Raw genomic sequence first — 24518 nt, 5'->3', positions numbered from 1 at the left:
ACTAATCGTTGCATGAATCTGTTATCACATATGTACTGAAAGAAGTGGAGATCAGTGGGACACAGTGTGTCCCAGTGACCACAAAAAAAAGTTTTCCCACTGGTTTTGGTATGTCTCTTAACCATTTTTGCAATGATTTTTAATCCACAGAGTTGCATATTTGTAAAACCTCCACAGTGCCTGTAAAATGAGTTTTATATTCAGGAAAATGCTAAAGCATTTGTGCAGTGGACTGGAAACCATGGGAGCAAACCCAGTAACTGGAAAACTTTTGGCTGGTGAGGCAGGCAATGCAGCTCTGTTTAATACATCCACGGGTCTCAGAGGGAAGCTCTGGCAAGCAAGCATACACTGCAGTTTAACTGCAAAAATAACACTTTTTTCAGGTCTTTTCTCTTATAGAACTGAAAAATGCTATTTGACTGAACTTCACTTGTCACTTATTGAGTTTTGTTTTTGAGTGTGGATAGGTGTCATTGTTGTTCTATCTACCTGGGCAAACAAACAACCACCACAGCTGAGGTCTTCACCAAGCAAAAAAGGTACCTGTGGATGTTTCCAGTCACACGTCTCAAGAGACAGTAATGAATCCAGCAAGAAAATATGTTTTGTGAAATGTTATTTTCAATGGTGTCTTTTAGTTTTGCCAGAGGAAATACTGCAGTCAGGTTTTTATTAATCAAAACAAATCACAAGGTGAAATACTTTGGGATCTTGGAGAGAGCCTTTTGCATGGAAAATATGATGTGATTTAAAGTTGTCTTCATGTTTCCTTTAATCAAGTTCATTTTAGTAAGATAGCTGCAACTAATGTATTGGAACAATGTGATGCAACATTTCTTCAAATGTCATAGCTGTGAGAAAGGTCAAAGGAAATCTGATGATATTAATAGATAACTGAGATTCAGATGGTACCTTTAAAGGTGCCTTTTTGTGAAACTTTAAGACTAACTTGGCACAATAAATTGGGTCAATGCCACCAAGCAATCTAGTGCAACCAAAGGGTCAAAATTGGAGGTGTGCACAGATCTATTTGTATTTTATATCAATTTTCACCACACAGGATTGAAAAGACTTTCAACGTTTTCACAAAGTTTGATTATTTGTCCCCAAATTGGCACATATCTGCACTACTTGTTAAGACTGGACCCCCAAATTAGTTTAATTTGCATTTTGTTGAAATACTATTATTTTTTCTACCACGGAGCAACATTAGGACTAGAAATACGTTTTTAAAATGCAGCCAACAGAGAAATGCTAAAACTCAAAACTTAGCTAATTCCTGCAGATCACTGTTTTCAAAAGTAGAATTATCATCATTAAAAGTATTTATAACTGGGCACAAAGAACCCCACAATAACAAGTGAACAGTACGAGAATGTTTTACAATTACGTTTCAATTTTCTTTTGGCTTAAGGTGTGTTTGCTTTGATTGCGAGGTGCCTTTACACGGGAAGCTGAAGCCCATACATGTCTATATGGGCTTAACCAGTGGAGGTGGGCGGAACAATTCAAATATCGATAGTATTAATGCTAATCCTGGTGTCTGATTGGATCGATACAGTGCGATAGTATCGATATTTTGTTGCTACCCTCTAAGTTCAGTGTGTAGCCCGCTGACTCGTTAAAGGAATCATTTATTTGGAAATGAAAAAAGATATACCTCAAAATGTACTATGAAAAAAGTCCAAACCTTTTTGTTTACTCTGTCTATTTCTGCTTGTTTTTTTTAACCTACAGTACATGCTGACCCTTTACAGACAGGCACAAGAGCAGTTTCAAAATACATGAAAAGCTGAATGGTGTCTTTTACGATGTTAACTAATTATTGTGGAAAGTAAAAATTACACCAATAAACTTCATAATTTGCAAAATCATGATTATTCATTTCATAAGTGATAACACAACAATCTCCACTGCATAAGCGGCCTTTATACGTTAACACTATCAGTATCAGTGTTGGCATTGGCAATACTGCCCCTTTTACTTGCTGTATTCACAGCACTGGTAGCCAGTCAGCTTAATGAACTGGACCACTCATCCATGTTTATGTTGCCTCTGGAGTGTGATGTGGTACAGCCCATCCAATAAACTTGTGCCTCAGTTGTGGTGTGTTACTAATTAGCAAGTAGGTGCTTCTATGTGTACGTTTCGTGGATGCTGCTTGCTAACTAAGCTTGCAAGTGTTATCTGATAACTCCACTCCACCCTTTTGTCAAACCACAGTCACCTTTGCCACCATAAATTGCTAACACTGAGACTACAAAATGCAGACTCCCAAAATGACTGGGTGACCTCATGCCAGCACCAGTCCATGGTTTTCTTGTCAGTGCTTACAGACAGGCTTTTAACACGATCAGAAAAAGTTGCCATAGTGACTGTGCCCTGCTGAACTGCTTGTCCCTCCTCACTGCTGCCTACAGCTATATTTCATAAAGTTTCATTATTGTTCATTTCTCCCAGTACTGGCCAACGTCTCGGTGATTCACAGTGTCCTTCCTTGGGCTTTGTGGACTGTTCTTCCTCTTTGTCATGCTCTTGGGGAAGCTGTGTGTGTGTGGTTATTTTTTGGGAGGTTTTTTTGCACATTACTCCCTGGAATAAAATGGACTGCTGCCTGCCGCCAGCTACTTTGGGACACAATATTTTATTCCTCTGTTCCTCCTCGTCGTGGTGGAGACATGCAGGCCTGTGGTACTGTCACACACCCTTGTGTTTGCCTCACAGACACTGCATGAGGATGAGAAAGACTAAGAACAGATGTGTGCAGGCAGAAGCAGCTATTTGGATCTCCTCAGACACCCTGCTGTAAAATGGCACAGCTTGGTTATATGTAATACTTGACAGGCCCAGGTCTGCTGGGTTTGATTAGATTTTATGTTTTTAAAGAGCATCTCCTGCGGCTGACGATGTGACAAAACATAACAAGCTCCGGATATGGGCTTGAGCCCTTGTTATTCTGGAAGACGAGTGTGATAAAGCTCAGCGTGCACCTTGCTGCTGCCATCTGCTCCCTCTCTTATGTTTGCCTGACAAGAGTTGTGTTTGCGTAAAAACACAGTGGTTCCTCTGCTTAACCACCCCATAGCAGAATGTCAGTGTGACTTTATTGCGTTGTGTTTTGTGTGTCTGAGTATTAAAATGCAGGGGAAAAAATCACATAAATGAAAGTATTCCGTAATCTCTCCTATGAATGGATTTGTTGCAAGGACAAATGAATCCTTTATCTTCCATCTCCTGACATGAGATCATCTTCTATTTCCGAGGTAGTTCATTTCAAGAAAAGAAAATTATTGATCTCAAATGTTCCAGCAATCCGTCTCAGTAATTCAACCCAACTCCAAATGGTTTTGCTTTCTCATGCAGCAATAAAGTCGAAGCCATTCCTCTTCAAAAGTAGAATCTCTAATGAGAAAAGTCAGCTCAAACGGCTTTTGATGTTTGATACCTGACATGAATTCATGAATTGTTTAACTGTTACTAGCTTTTCAACGTTAATATATTTATTATTTTTATGGTGATATAATCCAAACATGGTATAGTTACATATCATCCCAGTAAACCCGGTTAAACTCTCTTCCTTCATTAGAAATAGCTGATTTTGGCAGCAATATGCTTGATTAGTAAGTCAACTTCCTGGTCCCCGTTTTGGATCACTCGTTACTGTCGGAGCCTGACAGCCGTCCTGTCGAGGCAGGTGCTTTATGTTCCTTTTCTGAACAATTCAGCCCGCTGATTAATTGCTCCCCTTAGGGTTAAGTGATGCAGAGCCACTGCGAGGCTTGCAGAAATTTATCAAACCACATTAACATCTAATGAAACTGGCAGCTGAAAGTTGTCTTTTCTGTGGCAAAAACATTTATTTATCCTTCTATACAGTTTGAAAGCAGATTAATCGGATGTAAATAGGCTGTTCTCTTGTGTTTGACGTGATGGTAAGACATATTTTCACATCACAAACATGCAAATGTACACTAGTGGAATGCTGAGCAGTTGCATTCATTTGAATAATCTCTTTGATACCATCTTGAAATACACTCCTCCTGAGATTCAAGAAGGAAACCCAAGCAAGGGTAATTTTTATTCATCATATTTGGAAAATAAATAGCTTCATCTCATAGTAATCACAATGCATCTTGGGACAGTAGCACAGATATTATCAACAGGAAATCAGCTACAGTCATATTTCAAACACTTGTGTTCAATAGTGAGGGTCATTTGCATTTTTGCAAGGGCTCATGGAAAAACTGCATTAGCAAAACTAAGACGGGCAGAGCAGTGGCAAACAGTTTGTTTTTGCTTTAGCAAATCATAAATATATATTTTAAAAGATGCATTATAAGAATTAATCAATGCTGCATGAACAGTTATGTAATAGTCCCTGGTCACGCATTTATCACAGTGTTCATTTTAAAAGCCAAAGGATCAAAGATGTCATGAGAAAAAAGACAATAGCTCAGCACGAAAAAGGTTACTGCTGACTTGTCATGCATAAATGATAAGGACCTTAACAAATGGCAGCAATAAACATGTCGACTCAATGGCTTGCCTCCTAAATTATAGCCTTATTCATTAGTCGGCTGCTATCATTAGTAAAACCGTAATAAACTTCTTCGCTGGGAAAGGTCAGTCTGCGAGTCATTTTAATGAGGATTGTCATTTTAGAAAAGTTACACAAATTTACAAAGAACCTCCCTGAAAAATATCACAAGTCAGTCCAAAAAATGACCCTGTTTACAAACGAGGCTTGAAATATACTCACAAAAATAAGAGACAGAGGTCTACTAATTACATCCTGATCGGTGCTGCAATCAATATGTGACACAAATGTCAGCGATCTCAGCGTCTCTCAGCACTCCCGTGTTTTCTGAACCCAGTGTCCTCATTTGTCATTGTGCTGCTGTTAGTCTGTGCATCACCAGCCCTCCTGTGTAAACATGCAGTTTCCCAAACTGCTACAGTCAAGCCCGAATCCGAGGCATCCGGGCAGAGTAGGAATTACTCCCACAAACGATCGTCTGCCTCTTCTTGTCCACCCGGTAAGTTGGAGAAGTTTCTGGTAAACACTTTGCATTACATGGTTGGGGCAGGAGGGAGCCTGAGTGGGGTACCAGTGAAGGGCAGAGAGAGGAATGTGTCATTGTAGTGCAGAATTGCACTCTTTAAACTGTGTTACAGTCACACCAGAGAGGTTATAAAGGTAAATGTATTGTTGTTGCTGTCACTGACAAAGTTGATTTGGCACTGCTCCAGTCGAGCAATATCCCCAATGTCCAACTTTGATAATAACTGAGTTGGGTCTGTGTTTGTCGTTAAAACCTTCTGTTTGTCCTGCTGCTCCTTTACATCCTCCTCCGCTTCCTTCACCTCTTCCTTTCTATCTTTGCTCTCCTTCTCACATTCCTCCTCCTCTTCCTCTTCCTCTGTGATGGAGCAGAGACGGGTGGCAGTCCCGGGGTTGTCGGCAGGCGGTCTGTAGTGGCACTGCCCGTTCAGCAGCCTCCTCAGAGGCATCAGGGGCACTGCCTCCTCACCGAGCAGCTGCTGCTGGCAGTGCCGGAAATCACTCTGACGCTTCAGCCGCTTGAACTCGCTGAAGGCGGAGGTGGCATTCTGGTAGAGGCTGTGGGCGATTGCCTGGGCCTTCTCCGACTTACTAACCAGGACTGCGTGACACCGGAGCACCACCGCCATGTTCTTGACCTGGTGCCTATAAATCCAAGCCAGGATCTTGGGCCGGCACGGGTCAGCGGTGCAATAAGTGATCCTGTTCAGGGAGTAAAGATGGATGGGTTTCTTTTTCCCGGATTTGTCGGCACTCATCCGGATCCCTTGTGGTCCCACTGTTAACCTCATCTTGACACTCTGGTCCCCATAGTTGCTCCTCGCCCAGATTTTGGCCACCGCCTCCTGGGTGCAGCCATCTCCCTTTGCCGTAATGGTGACCACACTTCCCAAGTAGCGCACATTATAAACCGGCTCCTCTTTATTCAGTTCAACCTTTTGCCGTTTTGTGTGGAAGATGCTACCCACCCAGTCAAAGGGGCAGTCGGGTAGCAAGTCAGGACAGGAGCGCAGCAGAGAAGAGAGGATGGAGTGGTATGTCAGTCCAGTCCCCAGGCTCTTGGGTTTACTCTTCGCCTCATCCTCCACCAGAACAAACTTATTCCTTCTCCAGGGCAGCATGGCGTGGGCGAAGTTGGTGCGAGCGAGTGAGCGAGCCCCTCTGTTGCTACGTTTCCTCTTGTAAGCTCAGGCAAGAAGAGTATTAAAGCCGATGTGGGCGAGAGAGAAAGAGGAAAGCACAGAGAAGCTGCTTGGCGAAGCACAGAGAAGAGACTGAGAGCTGCGAGCCTCAGCCAGTCTGTTCCCAGTTCGCTCCTCCTTCCTCTCCTCCTCCTCCTCTTTCTCATCTGTTTTCTGCATCATGCAGCGCTGATCAGTGCAGGATCCTTAGCCCGGCACTCGGGCACTCTCAACCCCCTCCCTGCTTTATTGTTTTGTTTCCAAATGGCTCAGTCCCAAAGCACTATTTATCCATCCAGCTTTGCACTGAGCTATCACTCTATCTATGTTTCTTGTAAACATGAGAAAAACAAGTATTCCCTCTTAGGTAACTACTTATTAAATGAGTTGTAAAAGTCACTTGTTAAGTGTGATTTGTTTAAGCAGGATCAACGGAATTATCTTATCCTATTAACAGCTTGAGGATGCAAGTGTTTTGGATCGATGTTGCAAGTGTTGCACAGTGAAGACCCCTTATTTCTGGAATGATTCTAACCCCTCTTTTAAGACTAGATAAATTTGTAAGGCCATTTAATCCTGTCAAAGGTTTGTTTACATCAGCAGTTCACTTCAGACATAAACTAGCAGAATTTTCCTTCCACAGCTGAGTCGCTCACTGTATATTATGCAAAGATATCTGAGATATAATAGTGAGGCTAATTAGGATTGGACTTAAAAATTCTGTTTGAGTGATATTACTGCATAATTAAAAACATTTTCAAAGACAGAGCAAGTTTCCAAAACTCCAAAACAGCTGATAAGCACTAAATTATGCTTTTGAAATACAGAATCCCATTATTTTTGTAACTGAAAATGTCTATATGTCATGCTTTAATGGATGCCTGCTTAATACATTTAGTAGTTCGTTCTTATTTCACAAATTATATCTACACACTTAGATTTTTTCTGTACTTTTAAGGATCAATAGAAACATTTTGTCAGCAGTGAGATAAGAGCAGTCCATATTCTGAATATAGCCTTTGTTTTATAGATGTTAAAAATGTTGAAAAGGGTCAACACTACCACTTTCAGACTCCAGGTCAGTGTTCACCTTTCATCCACTTTAGCAGAAAGACTCGATGGACGGTAACACCCACCGGACGGTTTGCTGGAAAAAAATTTTCAGCAGTGACTGAAAATCGGTGCAGACTTTCAAGGATTAACCCCATTAACCTGACCTTTTCTATCCCAGGACTAAATGTAACTTATTTTGTGGAATATCACAACCAGATGGATTGGCCATGATCCCTGATGATGAATCCAAATGACTCTGATAATCCCTGGAATTTCTTTTTACCATCATCCTCATCAAGTCACATTTCTACTTGTTGAAAATATTTGGGCCAGTATAACACCAAAAAAAGATATTCTCACTGACCACAGCTGTTTAGTGCTAATTAAGAATTGGTAGCATGCTAAGTTACAAAAGTAACTATGTAAGTGTCAAAAATGAAATTTTGAACATGTTGGCATGGTGTAGGATGCAGCTAAAGCTCCATATATGACCACAGACTATTTATTAATAACTGTATATAAATAATTAATATATTGCATTGCAAGGACAAACTTCTTGGACAGGCTGTACTACAGTGCACACCATAATACATAATTCTATCAAACTATTCCAAAAGGCACAAATACCACAAAAGGTTAGAAAGGACTGTGCAGTGACTCAAATTAGCAGAGGTAATTTTAAAAATTGCAAAACAGGTAAGTTTTAAAATAAATCCCCCAAGAGCTGTCAAACTATTCAGGTATCAGGCTGTAAACCCGTTGATGTCATCATTGAATGGGGAATACAGGTGATTTAAGTAACTTTAAGTCTTAAAAAGAGAAAAAAAATAATCCGTGAGGAGAAGTCAGCTAAAAACAGGAAACTGACATCACAATTTGCATGGCTCACCAAAATTTTGACAATAAAAGATTGGAAAAATGTTGGTCTGATGAGTCTCAATTCCAGTTGCTGGTGTAGTCATAAATGGTGTCCATCCTGCCTTGCATCAACAGTCAGGTTGGTGATGGTGGTGCAGTGATGTGGGGGTACTTTCTTTGCACACCACGTCACAAAGCTCAAATCATCTACAACTGTTTTTTTTAACATCACAGTGAGCTCATTGTACTCAAGTGGCCTCCACAGTCACCGGGTCTCAATACAGTAGAGCATCTTTGTGATCTGGTGAAACAAGAGATTCGTCTTTGATGTACAGCAACAAATCTGCAGCAACTGTGTGATGCTGTCATGTAAATATAGCTCAAAATCTCTGAGAAATATTTCCAGCACTGTGAATCTGTGGCACAAAGGACTGAGGCAGTCCTGAAGGCAAAACCGGGGTCCAACCCAGTACTCTCAAGGTGTAAGTAATGAAGTGGCCAGTGAGTGTATTTCCATTGGTGAGAACAGCAAGTCTAGCTTTTGTTAAGAGGAGGTGAATAAGTGCTATTTGCTCCACCCATACAAATAAACCCTGAACAAAGGTTATTAATAATCTGAATGCAGCGTCAGTGAAGCAATGATAAGGTATAAAATGAAGAGAATCAACCTTTTGGTAGATGCATTTATTGTCGTTTATTATGTTGTCAAAAACATGTCTCTTATAAATGTAAATGTATTGTGTTCTGCACATTAGTAGTATGTAAACAACACTTCCAGGTTTCAGCTCTGTTCTGTGGACATGGCTAAGATGAAAATGCATGAACATCTGTCCGACATCACCACATTGTGTCCAGACATCTGTTTACTGGCTGGATGACTCTGCTTCAATGAATCAAAATAAGTATCATATGTGTCTGCCAGCAAGCTGTGCTGGGCAGAATGGACTGAGCTGTCACGTGTACATGGTGGATGAAGTTCTTAGCTTAGAGAATTGTTACTGTGGCAACACTGGGAAATAAATGTCCCTCTTTCCACCCGTCGTGTGTGCAGTGAATTAAAAAAAGCACGCGGAACAGATTGAACAGCTTTAGAGGCGTTATAACAGGGATAGCTCAGTAGGTAAAGTGGTCGCCCCATGATCGGAAGGTCGGCGGTTCGAATCCACTTAACGGCTACCCTGAGGTACCCCTGAGCAAGGTACCGTCCCTACACACTGCTCCCCGGGCGCCTGCTTAGTGGGCTGCCCACTGCTTCACTGAGTGAATGGGTCAAATGCAGAGAAAAACAAGTAATTTCCCCATGGGGATCAATAAAGTATCCATTATTATTATTATTATTATTAACACACATAAATCCCTCTTATTATAACTACAAGAGCAAAATTAAGTGCATCCAAGCTGTCTCTGAATGCTTACTGAAAGGGAAGACTTGGGATTGTTGAAACTGAGTTAATGGGCTTAGAAATGCTTGAGCAGTCACCACGTAGGAGACCACAGTGGGTCAAATGATTAAGAGATGTTGGACATTTAGTGAATGAAGACTGGATCTGATCCAGAATTAACTCCTTGAGTTACCAAAGACAGTCTGATTGAGAGGCCTTATCCAAGCATCTTTGGTCCCATAAATCACCTCTCAGATGCTGATGTACTAAACTGAAAAGATCCATCATGATTTTAAAGAAATGGATTTGTGTATTAAGTATTGACTTGCGTGAGTTATCATCCCATACAAGAATGCACTTAAGTGCAATTAGTGTAATACGTGTTTAGTCTCTTTATCATGTGGCATATGTTTCAGTCCTTCAGCTTTTAGTGAAACTGCAACAACTTTTCTCTTTTTTTCACCCATTGCTCTTATTTTGGTTAATGTATGAACTGCTCTCAGACAGAGTGTGGTGCATTTTTTAAATATCTGTCTGCATTCAAGTTTAATATTGGACTTTTAGACTTATATTCGACTTTTAGTTTTAGAACTGCTGAACTGTTTCCTGTGAACTTTTCATGCACTTTTATTTGCCTGGGCAAATAAAAGTAAAACATTTGCTAAAACATATGTGGCAATGTAACAAATAGTAGATGTGTCCAAAATAGATACAATATATAAAATAATACACTTAATATTATACTTACTGGATAATGCAAAGTAACTGTGTTATGACAAAAAATCAGTCTAACATGAGCCTTTAACCTTCATAGTGTCAGGGTGGAACAAAATGAACTGATCAGTTAATGCTAACCAGCATGGTTAACACGGTGCAAGTGCAAGGACTGCTAATTAGTTCAAACAGAATACAAACAATACTTACTGAGGGTGCTGGTTTAGTTCCCCGGGTAGAGCAGGTGATCCATATACTGTAAGGCTAATCCAGAGACCCAAGTTCAAACCTGCCTTAATACATTTGCTGCATGTCTTTCTCCAGCTTTCCTGTCTTTATGCCTCTATCACCCTGAAAGCTAAAAAGTCCCAAAATCATTTTTTATTGCTTACCAAAACTGGAGGATGGACTGTTTGTACAATTAAACACAAAAGAAGTCTTGTTTTACTAACTGCATTAAACGTGCTCTAAATAATCAAAGTTGAGAGGTCCAGTTCTGTAATACAAATGAGCTGTCCTGTAATGTACTAATAAAAGGCTAGAATTTAACTTAGAAAAACTCCAGGCCCCAGTCCCCTATGCTACCCTGAATTTGATAAGCAGCCAAGGAAAATAAAATAACTCAAAATGTTAGAAATATTCCAGTTTTAGAAAATCAGCACTGCTCAGTGTTAGCCATTGTTAATCTTCAAAACTGACTAGGTTACTTGTAAACATATAACACTGTCAAAAGTGTTAATTTAACACTCAACAGTGTTGTATTTACCACTCAGAGGTGTGGACCCATATAGACACTCTCCAGTGTTAATTTAACACTGGAGATTTTGCTGTGTACAAGAGGAAAAAAGCTGGGTTCACTTAAGAAGTTACAATGTATCTTCTTGAAATCTGTTCAAACTGAGATCGACAAAGTCAGAAGATTTGCAAGCAGACTTTGACCTAAGGTTGATTAAAATGTGTTTATTCGCTGTTAGTTGCAGGAAATAAAAAACAAATCTTTTATCATCATCATATCACTTTCTCTTCTACCCTTGAAAATGTGCATCAGTTATCAACTCACAAGCAATCCAGGGTGCAGAAGGTTATCGTAGCAAACCAATTACTTTCCCTAAGCGACATCCCTGCCTCACCTCTGAAATTCTTTTTCCTTATCCTCAGTTTCGACAGAAGACATTCTTTTATCCAGGCCAACATATTCTACGTATTTCTGTCTAGCAAGGCAGCCTAATTGAATTGGGCTCTCTCTTCATCACGCTACACTTACCCAGTGCAGTGTAATCAATGTGCAGGGTCTGGCAGAGAGGGGCCCAGCTCTTACATGGCTGATTTATGGTTGTACGTGAGGGCGACAGCAATGCAGGCAGCCGTAGCTTAAAGAAAGCGCGAGAGGGAATAGTGACAGAAAGGCTGCTGTGTTTTTCACGCATCAGACTGCCGCTATCAATAACACACCCACGGCCAATCAAAAATTAGTCTGACAAAAAATGACAAAGTAGCATTACAGAATGTTTGGTAGAGCTGAAGCCTTTTCTTTGTTTACAAAAACAGGAAGTAAAAGCCTCAAGGGATGAAAATCAATATCACCTAATTTCCATACTATAGATTCTCTAGCTTTGGCTGAATACGTAATTCAGTTCAAGTGAATCATAGTTTAATGAAGAGGGAACGTGCAGGACATTATAGAAAGGAGGCTTATTCCCGTCCTTGCTCAGTAGAAGGGGACAGTCACAGGAGACATGCAGGTCAACTCCCCCTCGTTTAATCCTGCACTATAGAAGTGGAAGAGTGCTGTGCTGCAGTAAGTGGTTGTTTTAAAGGTCAGTGAAAAAATAAGGCAAAAATAATGAGGCAATTAGCCAAGACATTAGAAGCAAGGGCTAATTAATACATGTTAATTAGAATTATTTTAAGTATCTGGATGTGGATTCTTAGCACAAGAAAATAAATAAATAATGAGACATATGAGGAGTCTGATATCTGTTCATATGCTTTTTAAAGGGGACCTATAATGTATGTCTTTCATTTCTGCTATACCCAACACTGGGCAAAAGTCTTGAACCATCCCTCATTACTTTAATATTTGTTCCTCTGAGCTAGACTTTCTTGTAAGTTTTTTAAAGTGGTCTTGAGCAACAGACTTTCTGAGACTCTTTCAAAGATTTTCTTTGGCATTGGCTGTTTTTTTACTCATTTTTGTCCATTTTTAGAGGAATGTTTTTCATTTATTCGTCTCATCCACTTAGCACTGTCCTGTGAATCATTCAATCATAAAATGTGCCTAACCAGTGTTGTGTCTACACATAATAATATGTGTAGACACAACACCTCAGATAATGAGGGGGAAAGTAGCAGGTGGGAACACAGCTGAGGATACTTAACATAATGACTCAGATGGAAGTAAACTAAAGACACCAGACGACAACAATAAAAACAGGAAGTAACAAAACACAAAAACAGAGACTAAAGACACAGAACAAATGAGAGGCAGGAATACATAGAAACTCAATGAACTGAATATAAACCAAAACTGTAACTGTTAACAGAACTGGATGTTCAAAAGAACTAAACCCAGAGAAATATAAATATAAAGAAATACTATTATTAGAAAAATGCAAAAAAGAAATGATTCTCAGAAGTTAACAGAATAATCATTTACAGAAAACCTGCGATCCAATACTCAGAGACCCTGACACACGGTCAGCAACAGAGATGCTCTGCTTCATAGTTTGGTTGTGACAAGTGGTTATTTGAGTTTCTGCTGTGACCCAGCATTTTGAGTTCATTTTGTATTTTTTGATTTCTTATATTGAATATATGCTCAGTGCTTAGGGTTTGGTTGTGTTTCATTCTAGTTTTGTTCCTTCTATCATTCCTGATTCATTTGTAGTTTCTTGTCTTCTCTGTCAATATGTCATGTGTTCCTTGTTTGCGTGCTTCATGTTGTCAAGCTTGTGTGCCATGTCTAAGTCTCTCAATGTTTCCTGTTTTATTTTGAAAGTCTGGTGTTTCCATGTTCAGCGTGCTTAGTTTTACTCTTCCCCTGAGGTGTCATTATGTTCATTTGTTTCAGCTGTTTCCACTGTATTTCCACTTCCCCTGATCACCTCCTGTGTGTATTCAGTCTGTGTGTTGTCATTCAGTCTTTGTCGGGTTGTTTGTGTTTCCTCCGTTAAGTTTCATGTATGTCATGATTCTGCTCAGGTCATGTTCCATGTTTTAGTTTTTCATATGTTCCTGGTCTGTTATCATAGTTCTCCCAGTTTAGGTTTTAGTTTAGTTTTACCGTTCGCTTTATTTTTGTTCTTATGTTATCGGCCACAATAAAAGGCTCGCTTTTTGTTTGAAACTTAGTTCTGCCTCCTTCAGTGTCTGCATCAGCTAACGCCTGCCTGTTAAACATGCAACACACCCATGCCACATTCAAAGTTATTTAAACCTTTGTCCTCCCTCTGATGCTCAGTTTGAACTTCATCAGGTTGTTTAAACCATGCCTACATGCCTGATGCATTTGCATTAAAATGCAGTTTTACCTAATAAAGTGTCCCGTGAGTGTGTAAGATTACTATTGATCTTCATGTTAGCTGTAATATGGACATAAACATGCAGCATTTTCCTGAAATGTTCATTTATTTTTAAACCACATTGTGGATGTTGCATTTTCCTTCATCTCATATTCGCACTATGATAACTGCACATTATGCATACCAGTATATTCAGCGGTATCAGGAATACTAGTGTTTCATTGCATGTTGCAGCTAAAACCTTTTCATGCTTTCAAGGGCAAAATATATGTGAGACACCACAATAAAGTCATTGCCAGCTACATTCATTACATCCTGTGCTCCTCTTGAGTAATGCTCAAAGCAGTCCTCCGGCTGCAGAACGCCGGCTCATTTCAGTGTTTTTCTCAAATAATATGCTTTTCAGTGGATGAATAAGCAGCCTGTATGCATGTGCAGAAGTAAAAGCAGTTAGTATTCCAAACATGTTTTACATTTAAATTCTTCAAATCTTTTGATTGTTTGCTAATTTTTGATTAGCTTATTAACACCAAATATTTTTTGTCAATGAAGGCACTTTACTGAAGAGTAAAAAGAAAAAGACTTCTAACTGATATTGTCTTTAATTTAGTGAGACACTCCTCCAACCACATGTGAGTATTTGGACATTTCAAAGGTCGAGTGGTTACTTCTGCAGTTGTATATTGTAATTTCAGCACCTGTAAGTTACTGTAAGTTTGAAAGAGTATTACAATAAATGAATGTGCCTGCTGTGTAACAGTGAAAAGGAAGGGTGTTGTGGATTTTGCACAGGCAGGCAAAATGCCAGGCTTCTCTGAATCAGTCGCAGCAAATTCCAAATGTCGTCCTTTCAGCGGTGCAGCATCAAGAGGACACATACAATGTTCTTCTCGCCTCTAGTACTCCTCCTATAAAGCTGCTGCCTCCATCTGCTATCTCTATTTCTGTCTGTTTGAAATTAATGTGAATGTGTCAGGCTGGCATTTGAACGGAAGTCTTTCTGTGACTGACACAAACAAAATGAGGTAGTCTTACATGGGCAGAGGGGGGTAATAGAAAGGTAGATTCTCTCCACAAAATAAGGTGACTAATGTTGAAAAGAACTCCCCCAGGACATCCCTGCTCTTTTGTTGAGGTTGAAAATAAGGCTGCAACTTTTCCCGAGAGAAGCAAAGCTCCCTGACTTTGTGAAGGCTGATCATTCAGATGTCAGGTTGATTATGTCAGACTGATTCAGCCACGGGAGTTTTCTGTGACAGATTTTGCTTTCACTTTGCTGAATTTTTAAGATTTTAAAAGGGACGCTAAAAGGATGAAGTGCATTTCAGGGACATTTCAAGAAGTAAATGCAGTTAGTGAATGTAAAGATTAGACGAGTAAAAAGAAATGCACCATTAAAGGCTGTTGCACCTGCTGCTTTCCTTCATTCATTACGTTTTAAACAGCCCATCTGAATAATTACAATGAGCATTTCTGTGCGGTGTGTCTGGCAAATAATTACTGATGTGAAATGAGCTGAGTGCAAGATAACAGGAATTGATCATATGAATAAGAATTATACATTATTTGAAGGCAGAAGACAGATTTTTAGTTCGCAAAATGAAATTGTAAATGCAGACCTTTGTTTCACTAAACATAAATAGATAAATATATTGTAAAAGGATGAAGAAAGCTATCTTTCATGTTGGAGGGTGGAGGACGAGTTCTTAGTAACTGAACAGAGGAAAGAAACAGCCCAGGAGTTTAGGTTGCTCATTTCTATAAGATGAAAGACTGTATGAAAGATAAATGTAGCTTTCAGATCTAAAAAATGAAGCCAGCAGGTGGTGACTCCTCTGGTTGCAAAGAGGAAGGCCGGTTGTTGCAAAGTTCATGAAAAAAATATACCAACATTCCCTTTCTATGATTTCAGTAAACATTATTAAGCTCTGGCACTCTTTCACAGTGTCTTTGGTTCTGTCTTCTTTCTCTCACCCCCAACCAGTTGTAGCAGATGGCTGCTGGAGATTCCTTCCTATTAAAAGGGAGTTTTTCCTTTCCACTGTCACCAATTACTTGCTCCTGGGGGGGTCTTTTGATTGCTTTCTCTGGGTTTTCTCTGTATTATTAAAAAAAACAAATAATTAGCCAAAAGGTGACATCGTGGTGGCTACATCCATTTCTTCTTATTTCTCCCACAAATGAAGAAGTCGTAAAACATCCCAAAGGCAAGGAGAGACAGTGAAAAGAAACAGGAGTAAACACTAGATGTGCATTTACTGAGTGGACAGAGCTCTGAGTGACATCAGATCCATAAGAAACAAACCCAAGTATCTAAAAAGGACAAAATACCAGCAGGGATTTTATCTTGCAACTTTTTATCATTGCTTCATAGTTTTATATTTGAGATGACTTTAGGTAGACATCATAAAAGTAGTTTAAAAAAAACGCCTTTAAAGAACTCTGATACCGTGTTTACAAAATCAACTGCTTTTCTGCAGTTTCACTGTTTTTATAGGATTTCCACTTTATTCAACCCAGCATGACCCAAATTCTTTTAAAATGCTGTTTCAACCAGCAGCATCAAACGTGTGAAAACAGCCTTTTTTTTAATCCAAAGCTCTGCTTGCTCTGATAGCAGCACTTTTATTGAGTGAAACTGGCTGATGTTTTTTCAGGCAATTCACTCCAACACTGTGCAGTACCACCATTTTAATGGATTGCTGTACGGGGTGGTTTTGACAGCTGGTTGACCTGGTTTAAAAACAAAGACTCAGAAATGATTCGAGATATACAGAGTAGCCAAAAAAATGATCTGAAAATGTATAAATGTATTCAATACACCCAATGCACTAAGTTTCAGTATTGCACCTAATTCCAATGATTTTTGCCTCATCAAAGCTCTTCTCTTTATCTGATAGATTCAGCTTGAGTAAGCAGGGCATGGCTTTTCAGGCTAAAGAGCCTCCTGCTACAAACTGTGCCAACTGAAACCACAACACACTAGAAATACACCAAGCACATGATGCAATGGGAAAGTGCAAAGAGGCAATATACAACAAAAGATAATTTGGTCATTTAGTTGAAATATGGTTCTTAAGGAGAAATCCATCAAAACAAAAGGCGTACCCATTCTACTGGACTTACTGTTATAAATCTACTGACTCACACTGGACTTAATTTTGTCTGACAGCCACTGTCTCTGTTTTTGTTTTGTTTGTTTTATCCAAATGTAAGTGTGTGCATGAGTGTATAGAACACTGAGCTGCTGCAACTACGTGCGCCGCCATCTTGAAATGTGTATTCAAAAAAAAAAAAAAAAAAAAATACTGAAATGATTTATAAGATGACCCAAAGTCATGGTTAAAGAGTGCCATTAATGCTAGCCGAGAAAACACAATTTGTATGCAGCCTTGGATAAACTGCAGGCAGAGAGGGTCACCCCAGGGCAAGGAAGCCCTCCTACCCTCCAGGAGGCTTTTGGGTACACCTTCACATCTTTATGGACTGGAATATATATCTTTTTTTTAACTGTAGCACTGACTTTATGTCCTCTGCAGCAGCACTAGAATGTTCATGGTGCAGCAGGAGAATTAAAAGACACGAGCAGAACAACACCAGGAACATTAAAAAAGAAATCAGATCAGCGGCAGGCCTAAAGGAGATATAATGAGAGGATGTGTAACTAACATTCATTTTAATGTTTAGAATTTGCATGACTGGCACGCCCAAAGCTGTCATTATGTTTGTATGCATGTATGTAGTCTATGCTTGTTTGTCTCTAGTTTGTTGCAGATTTTAATGCATTTTAAAGACCCGTGGCTATCAGATGGCATCAGTGCCATCAGTGCTGCTTGTCCCTATACAAAAAAAGGGGGAAAAATCAAAGCTGCACTTTATTGCTGGAAAAATAGGTCTCAGTGCCTTAGCTAAGGTAAACACAATGTCTAGTAAAAACATAACAGTTGCTGACATACTTGTTTTGTTTAGATCTGACTACTGCAACTCCCTCTTTATGGCACTGAGGAAAAGTGGCTCTCGATCTCACCTCAAATAGAATTCAGCAGCTCAGCTTCTTACTGGGTTTTCAAACACCCAAATTGTGGCTTCCTTCCACTGGATCTCTGTTTGTTTTAGAATTTTTTTGCACAAAATTTCACTGATCACTTCTAAAGCAGAAATCCTGAATCTCAAGTGGGGCTTCTCTGGGGCTTAAATCTAAAGGTGACCCTGCTTCTGCCCCAGCTATGGGAAAATCTGCTGTTGGAGATAAGGCTTTCATATTAACTTCACTTATTAAAACACGTTTTTTATAGATGCGCTTTTTCTGTTGCTCTCTTTTTTTTTTTGTTTGTTTGTTCTGATTGATTTTAATGTTTCATTTGCATAGAATTATGTCTATTGACATTTTAGCTCTTGAGTTTAACCTTGGCTTTTTGTTTCAATTAACCTTTTGAGTAGATGATTTTTTTTCTTTTTTCTTTTCAGTTCACTTTAGTTTCTGTTAATTTCCAGAGTGATTATGCGCATTTCATGTTAGTTTTTATTATTAAATTAGTCCAATTTCAGTGTAATTTTGAGCATTTTTATGACTATAATGTGGAAGAAGTCAGATTCAGATATAGATGAGATGCTTTTAATGTCATATAAACATTCCAGTCTCACTAAAGAAATACACCAAAGCCTCCTGATGCTTGACAGATTTGGCTACACTGATAAAGACTAAAGCATGTACAATTTTTATATTATCTAGTTTTGTAAGCATTTAATATAATTTCAGTTTGTTGTTGTCGAGTTGCAACGTCTGTTTGTTGTTGTTTTTTTATTTCGGTATCTAAAATGTTTTTGTTTGTTTTATTTTTGTTTTGTTTTGTTTTGTTTTTTTCCTTCTAGTTTTTACTTTAGTTTTATTTAACCTTGGATAGGAGCTGGTATGGCCGTCAAGTTCACGAATAGATGTACGCTGCCACACTGCCATCTACTGGTGGGGAGGCAAAGTGCACGTCGGTGTCTTTCCCGGTGTTGGTGTTGGCTTAGCTGTGGAGACTGCTGTTGTTTCAGGTTTGTTGACAGGAAATCGAGTGTAAATGTGTGGTTGGACAGTCCGTTAAAGCTGCTTTTAGTTGTCTCCTTATGTGACGGCTGCAGCTTATTTCAAACAAATGTCTCAGCCGTCCTTTCATTTCCAGTCAAGGCATAGCTAGCAAACTGCTAATTTAGCCAAGCTAGCTAGTAATGTCAGTTAAGGAAGTGAAGGAAATGATAACTTTAGTCAACACTCCAGCTAACGACTTCGCTTTAAACGAAAGGATATTTACTGACAAAGACTGATATTACCATGTAAGCTGATGATTTAATTGTTAGCACTGAGTAATGTTGTGTTTGCTGAAGCTAACTTGCTTGTCGTGTTAGTTAATGGGGGCTATTTTAGTGTCCAGACTGGAGTAACCATAAACTATATATTTACCGTTTAAGCTGTGAGCGGTTTCCAGTCCATTTAGATATGAAAAGGAGAAAAGCAAAACATTAGGGAGCCGCAGACGGGACTTTTTCAAAAGTATTTATCTACACGCATTCAATTATGGGTAGTTTCAATGTGCTTTATTTGTGAGATGATCCTATTTGAAATTTGCTCTAAGTTGTAACGAGATGCCACGCAACCTTTGCTCTGACGTTCCTGTTTCGGTAGATTTTTAGCAACAGCAGTGGCGAAAGTCTGCATATATTTACGGATTTTTATTGTCATTGCAACACATACTCACATGAGGTGAAATTATTTTTTTCGCTGAGGTCCTGGTTAAAGCCAACAAGAATGAGAGAAAAGAAACAGAAGCAAGCACCCTAAAACAATTTGACAGTGTTCTTTAGTATAAATAAAAACAAAAAGTGTATAGTTCAAAGACACAAGTGGTGTTACCTTTGGCTGGGACCACTAGAGTTCAGCAGTCTTACTGACTCTGCTGGTGTAGATGTCTGTAGTAGTGGTGGTGGCGGCAAGGCAGCATCCAACCATCCTCTGTGCAGCTTCCACCACCTCAGCAGAGTTGCCTTCTCTCCCACAAAGCAGCTGCCGTGCCCCACAGGACATGACAGTCTCCACCACGTGTGTAGCTCAGGACTGAACTCCCAAGTCATATATTTTATGTTTATTTTTTAAATATATATTTAAAAAATCTAAATATGTTTAGATTTTTGGTAGAACAAACAAGACCTTTGAGATTGATTGGCGGAAAATTCCTTTAAAATTTTGAGTTGTGAGGATTTCCTGCTCTTTGTAATCTCATAGTAAATGTGGTTTATTGGTAGTTTGAACTGCTGCACAGTCAAAACTATTTGTAGGGTGTCCATATTGTGGAGTCTAATTGAATGTTTTGGAGTAAAAACAATGGTATCCTATAATATGGAGTTCAAGTGCAGAAAATGGAAATTGCACTTTGTGGTGGCTTTGTAAATGGACAATTTCCAACATTTGTGGTTGATCGGACTGTGGAAAGTAAAAGCAAAGAGTCTGTTGCTTTATTCAACAGAAATCTATGCATTTTCTTTTCATCTTCAGTGTGCTTAAAAATATTACAATGCTGATCATTTTTCCGTGGCTAAAGTGTCTTTTAGTGAGTTCCAGGAACTACTTTGTAGGTCAAACTCTGACAGTTGTGGCCTATTGGACTGACATGAATGATAACTTCCTGATGTGTTCATCTCCTCTCTCACAGCGACCTTCAATGCTGTAGATTTCAGGATGGACTCCAGTGGGAAGCCCTCAACGGCACAGATTGTGGTTTTAGCCACAAGCTCGGCTCTGACCGCATTCTTCTATTCCATTTACAGAAGCAGAGCTACAATAGTTGCCAGATTAAAGGTCAGACATATTTCTGCATTTCTCTGTTTATCATATGCAGGGTGAAAATTCCTTACATTTTTAGTATATATTTATTTTTATTCTACAGGAAGCAAAGAAAGTCTCCCATGACCAAGATTTGAAAACCATCCTGTCTGAAACTCCTGGAAGATGTATCCCATATGCCGTCATAGAAGGTTTGCTGAGCCGTACGGAAAACCTAAATAAAGTAACTTTTATTTTTATTGGGAGTCCTGAAAAATAATTGACACTTATTTATTGCACACTGCAGGTGTGGTGAGATCTGTGAAGGAAACACTAAACAGCCAGTTTGTCGATAACTGCAAAGGTGTCATTGAGAGGCTGACGCTGAAGGAGGAGAAGATGGTGTGGAACCGCACCACTCACATATGGTAAGAGGTTAAATAAATATGTTTTTTTACAGACAGTCTGAATGTTTTGTTATTCAGCTGAAATAAATAACATTTTCTGTTTTCCACACCAAACATCTGTTTTTTAATTTAAAAAACGGAACTATTTATGCTAAGTGATTTTTGGTTTAATGATGGCATGCAGTTATCAAATTCATTCATAAACGTAGACGGAGAACAGGATTACATGCTGACGTTTCGCCGTTGGGAAAAACAGTTGTGTCAGTGTTGTAGTTAGAGGGAGAGCAGATGGTAACGCTGACGCAGACAGCAGCCTGCTAAACAACTCAAGAGCCAAATACTCTGGTAACTAAATTGAGCTTATTTCATGCTGAAGTCACCTTCTTCTCTAATAACTTTTTTTCACAGGCATGACCAAATATTCAGGGAAAAGAAAAACTGCTGCCAACTGTTTAGTGAGTCCCATTTTCTGCTACTTAACTGAGTCGAATGGGTGGCAGTCTAAGCAGAGATGCCCTTTCAAGGCTATCTGAGAGACATAATCTCTCAACCATGTCCTGGTCTGCCTTTCGGTCTCCTCGCAGTTGGACTTGCCTGAAATGTCTCACTTAGAAAGCGTCCTAGTCAGATGCCCAAACCACCTCAAACTGGCTCTTTTCATTGAGGATGAGTTGCAGCTCTACTCTTTTTCCCTGTCTCTAAGAGAGTCAGAGCAGAGAAAGCTTTTCTCCTTCTTATTCTTATTCTCACGATCTTCTTATTCTTTCAGTCTCTACCCACATGTCATGGTCACAGGTGAGGGCAGGAGTGTTGATCGACTAGTAAAATCCAGTTTTGCCTTCACACTCAGATATCTCTTGTCCAAAGCATACCGGACTCTGTGCAAGGGATAAAAGTGCAGTGCATTAAAACAAGTGTTGGGCGTGCATGCTTTTCAGCCGAAGTAATTGAGTATTTTCAGTAACTGTGGAAAAAAAATACCAGCTTGAATCTCCCAAAATTGCCTCAAGTTCATTAGGTCATTGCATATTACAAAGGCGGTGTGCAAAGAACGCATGAGGTCCTCAGATTTTGTAGCAGTGACTGACAGGCTGAGGCAAAAGCAATGACTGTCCATTACTGACCTATATCCTTCTTATTAAATCTACCCTACACGTCGGAAAAAACAAGACAGAGAAAAATGACTTAAAAAGTCATTCGCACTTGAAACTCTTAAATATCTTTTTAAATGATTCTTTTAAAGGCTTTGAAAAATGTTTATATGGCAGTTTTACATAATTTGATTATAAGAAAATTGCCGAATAATCTGAGATTATTATTGTCATGCAAAGAAACTATTTAAAATACACTGGAGCTTAAATAAAGAGCTAATAATCAAAAAAAAAAGAAAAAAAGCCCAAAATATGGTTGTTTGTCTTTATAAGCTGAGCTTTGGACTGTTGCTGTTTTCTGATGCATGGATAGTGATTATAAATCAATGTAATGTAATGTTTCCACACAGGAACAGCACAGAGAAAATCATCCATCAGCGCATTAACACAGTTCCCTTTGCCCTCGGGTCACATGATGACGATATCGCTTCCACAGTCCGAGTTATACGCCCGTTAGATGCAGCGGAGTTGGATCTGGAGACCACCTACGAGAACTTCCACCCCACAGTCCAATCCTTGTCCAGTGTTATTGGTCACTTCATCAGCGGGGAGCGACCAAAAGGCATCCACGAAACCGAGGAGATGCTGCGTGTGGGTGACAGCATCACAGGAGTCGGAGAGCTGGTCCTGGATAACAACCTGATTAAGCTCCAACCACCCAAACAGGGCTTCTGTTATTTCCTCACTCGGCTGGACTACGAGTCTCTCCTGCGGAAGCAGGGGACCAGCGTTAGACTCTGGAGGATTCTGGCGATTGTGTTCGGCATGGCTGCCTGCTCCACGCTCCTCTACATCCTGTGGAAGCAATACATGCATCGCAGACAGAGCAAGAAGGAGAGAAGCATACTTGAGGAGTTCAAGGAACAACAGAGGAAGCGTTTGCGTGAACTTAACATAGAGGAAAGCAGCATATCCCCCACCAGCTGCACTGTCTGCCTGAGCCAGGATCGCTCCTGCGTGTTTCTAGAGTGTGGTCATGTGTGTACCTGCAGCCAGTGCTACGAGGCCCTGCCAGAGCCAAAGAAATGCCCCATTTGCAGGGCATCTATAGACAGGGTGGTGCCTCTTTACAACAGCTAAAGTGCTAGAGTCCTCTCAGCCTGTTGCAGCCATTGTATACCTTGAAGATTATCTTTCAAAAACTGCCTTTTCAGGCTTAAAACAGGCACTTGTTTCTGCTTTTCCTGCGGCAAATCTCTGTGCTGAATAATAGTGCATTTACAGCTCCAATCAAATGTTCAAATCAGAATTGAAAACTGGAAATTCATCTTGATTGAGAAAATGGATTTTCCTCCTGTCATGTTCAGAGTGAAAATGAGGTCTTTGTGTGCTCACACTCTCACAGATCTTGGCCCTGCTTCCTGATAATCTAAGTCTCTGAAAGCATTTTCTGAGGCGGATAAAAATGGGGTTTATCAGTTAAAAAGCTTGAATGTTGTAGAAACATTTGTGATTGTTCAGTGAGAAAACACAGCTTCAAGTGCAGTTGTCAACGGCTTTCTCTGCTTGTTGCCAAATTACACCAACACCCTTAGGAAATTAGTTAAGATTAAGTCACAGCACTTCTATAAATATATGCATTTTAGCACTTATTATCAACATCTTCCTGTCATTCGTGCAAGTACGTGACACTCAACAAAACAAAAAAGTGTTTTATTAGTCAGAAAAGTCAAATTAAAAGTGTCAATCGCCGGTTACGGTTTGATTCTGTTTCATGTTATTACATTAATTTGCTACAAAGAGAAAATGGGCATCGTACAAAATATAGCTGCTTTTCATCTGTGTCTCTGAAAGATCATCACAGGGCTTAGAAATTAGCATAAGCAATAAAAGCTGCAGTTAAAACCCCTCCCAGGCCCTTCTGCAGCCTTTCACAGCCAGAGCAGAAGCCACACTTCAATGTTTGAGTATCTCTAAGAATGTCTGTAAGTTATTTTGCATTTGGGAAACTTTTTTTGTTATTGATGTGGATAATCCAATAAGCTTAGCCTTGAGGTGCTTTTGGGAAACGGGCTCATTTTGCTTATCTTAATTTGTTTTGTTTTCCTGCTAGCATTTTTTAAGGGAATGTGTTGTGGTCATTTCTAGCTCTGTGTTTATTCTTTGGCTCTATTAAAGTAGCTTTACATAATTCAATGGTCGAAATTATTTATCTCATACTGGACCTTGGTGCAGCTGCTCAGTTTCTTCACTGTCAGAAACAAGCTGATTTAGCTCCTCCACATTTAAAGCTGTCGTCTTTTATAAAGATACTTTTTGTCATTAGCATCTAAAGGTTTAAAGAAAACTTTGACCACCCAGAGGGCAGTGTTTTAATAGTGGATGCTGCTGTTTAACCTTTCTTTCCCACCAATTCCTAATCCCAATTGCCTGTATAACTAGAA

General features: G+C 39.6%; 2 protein-coding genes across 3 annotated transcripts; one reads left to right on the top strand and one right to left on the bottom strand.

The window, feature by feature from the left end:
* Positions 1-3840: 3840 nt before the first annotated feature.
* On the bottom strand, positions 3841-6371 carry fam43b (family with sequence similarity 43 member B). Its single transcript, XM_026154268.1, has one exon. It carries the CDS (start codon positions 6184-6186, stop codon positions 5179-5181), a length of 1008 nt encoding a protein of 335 aa, XP_026010053.1. The 5' UTR covers positions 6187-6371; the 3' UTR covers positions 3841-5178.
* A 12322-nt stretch (positions 6372-18693) lies between these two features.
* Positions 18694-24265, top strand: mul1 (mitochondrial E3 ubiquitin protein ligase 1). Of its 2 annotated transcripts, none has more exons than XM_026155077.1 (5): positions 18694-18814; positions 20467-20612; positions 20701-20788; positions 20884-21004; positions 22485-24265. In XM_026155077.1, the coding sequence occupies exons 2-5, from the start codon at positions 20493-20495 to the stop codon at positions 23212-23214; spliced, it is 1059 nt and encodes a 352-aa protein (XP_026010862.1). In that variant the 5' UTR covers positions 18694-18814; positions 20467-20492; the 3' UTR covers positions 23215-24265. The 2 variants fall into 2 exon arrangements, with proteins under 2 accessions (XP_026010862.1, XP_026010863.1); XM_026155078.1 differs by lacking the exon at positions 18694-18814 and adding an exon at positions 18862-19093.
* The last annotated feature ends 253 nt before the right edge of the window (positions 24266-24518 follow it).

The sequence above is a fragment of the Astatotilapia calliptera genome, chromosome 20 (genome assembly GCF_900246225.1).
Source record: "Astatotilapia calliptera chromosome 20, fAstCal1.2, whole genome shotgun sequence".
Lineage (NCBI taxonomy): Eukaryota > Metazoa > Chordata > Actinopteri > Cichliformes > Cichlidae > Astatotilapia > Astatotilapia calliptera.
Note: the sequence above shows the minus strand (reverse complement) of the source record. Positions and strands in the feature narration are given on the sequence as shown.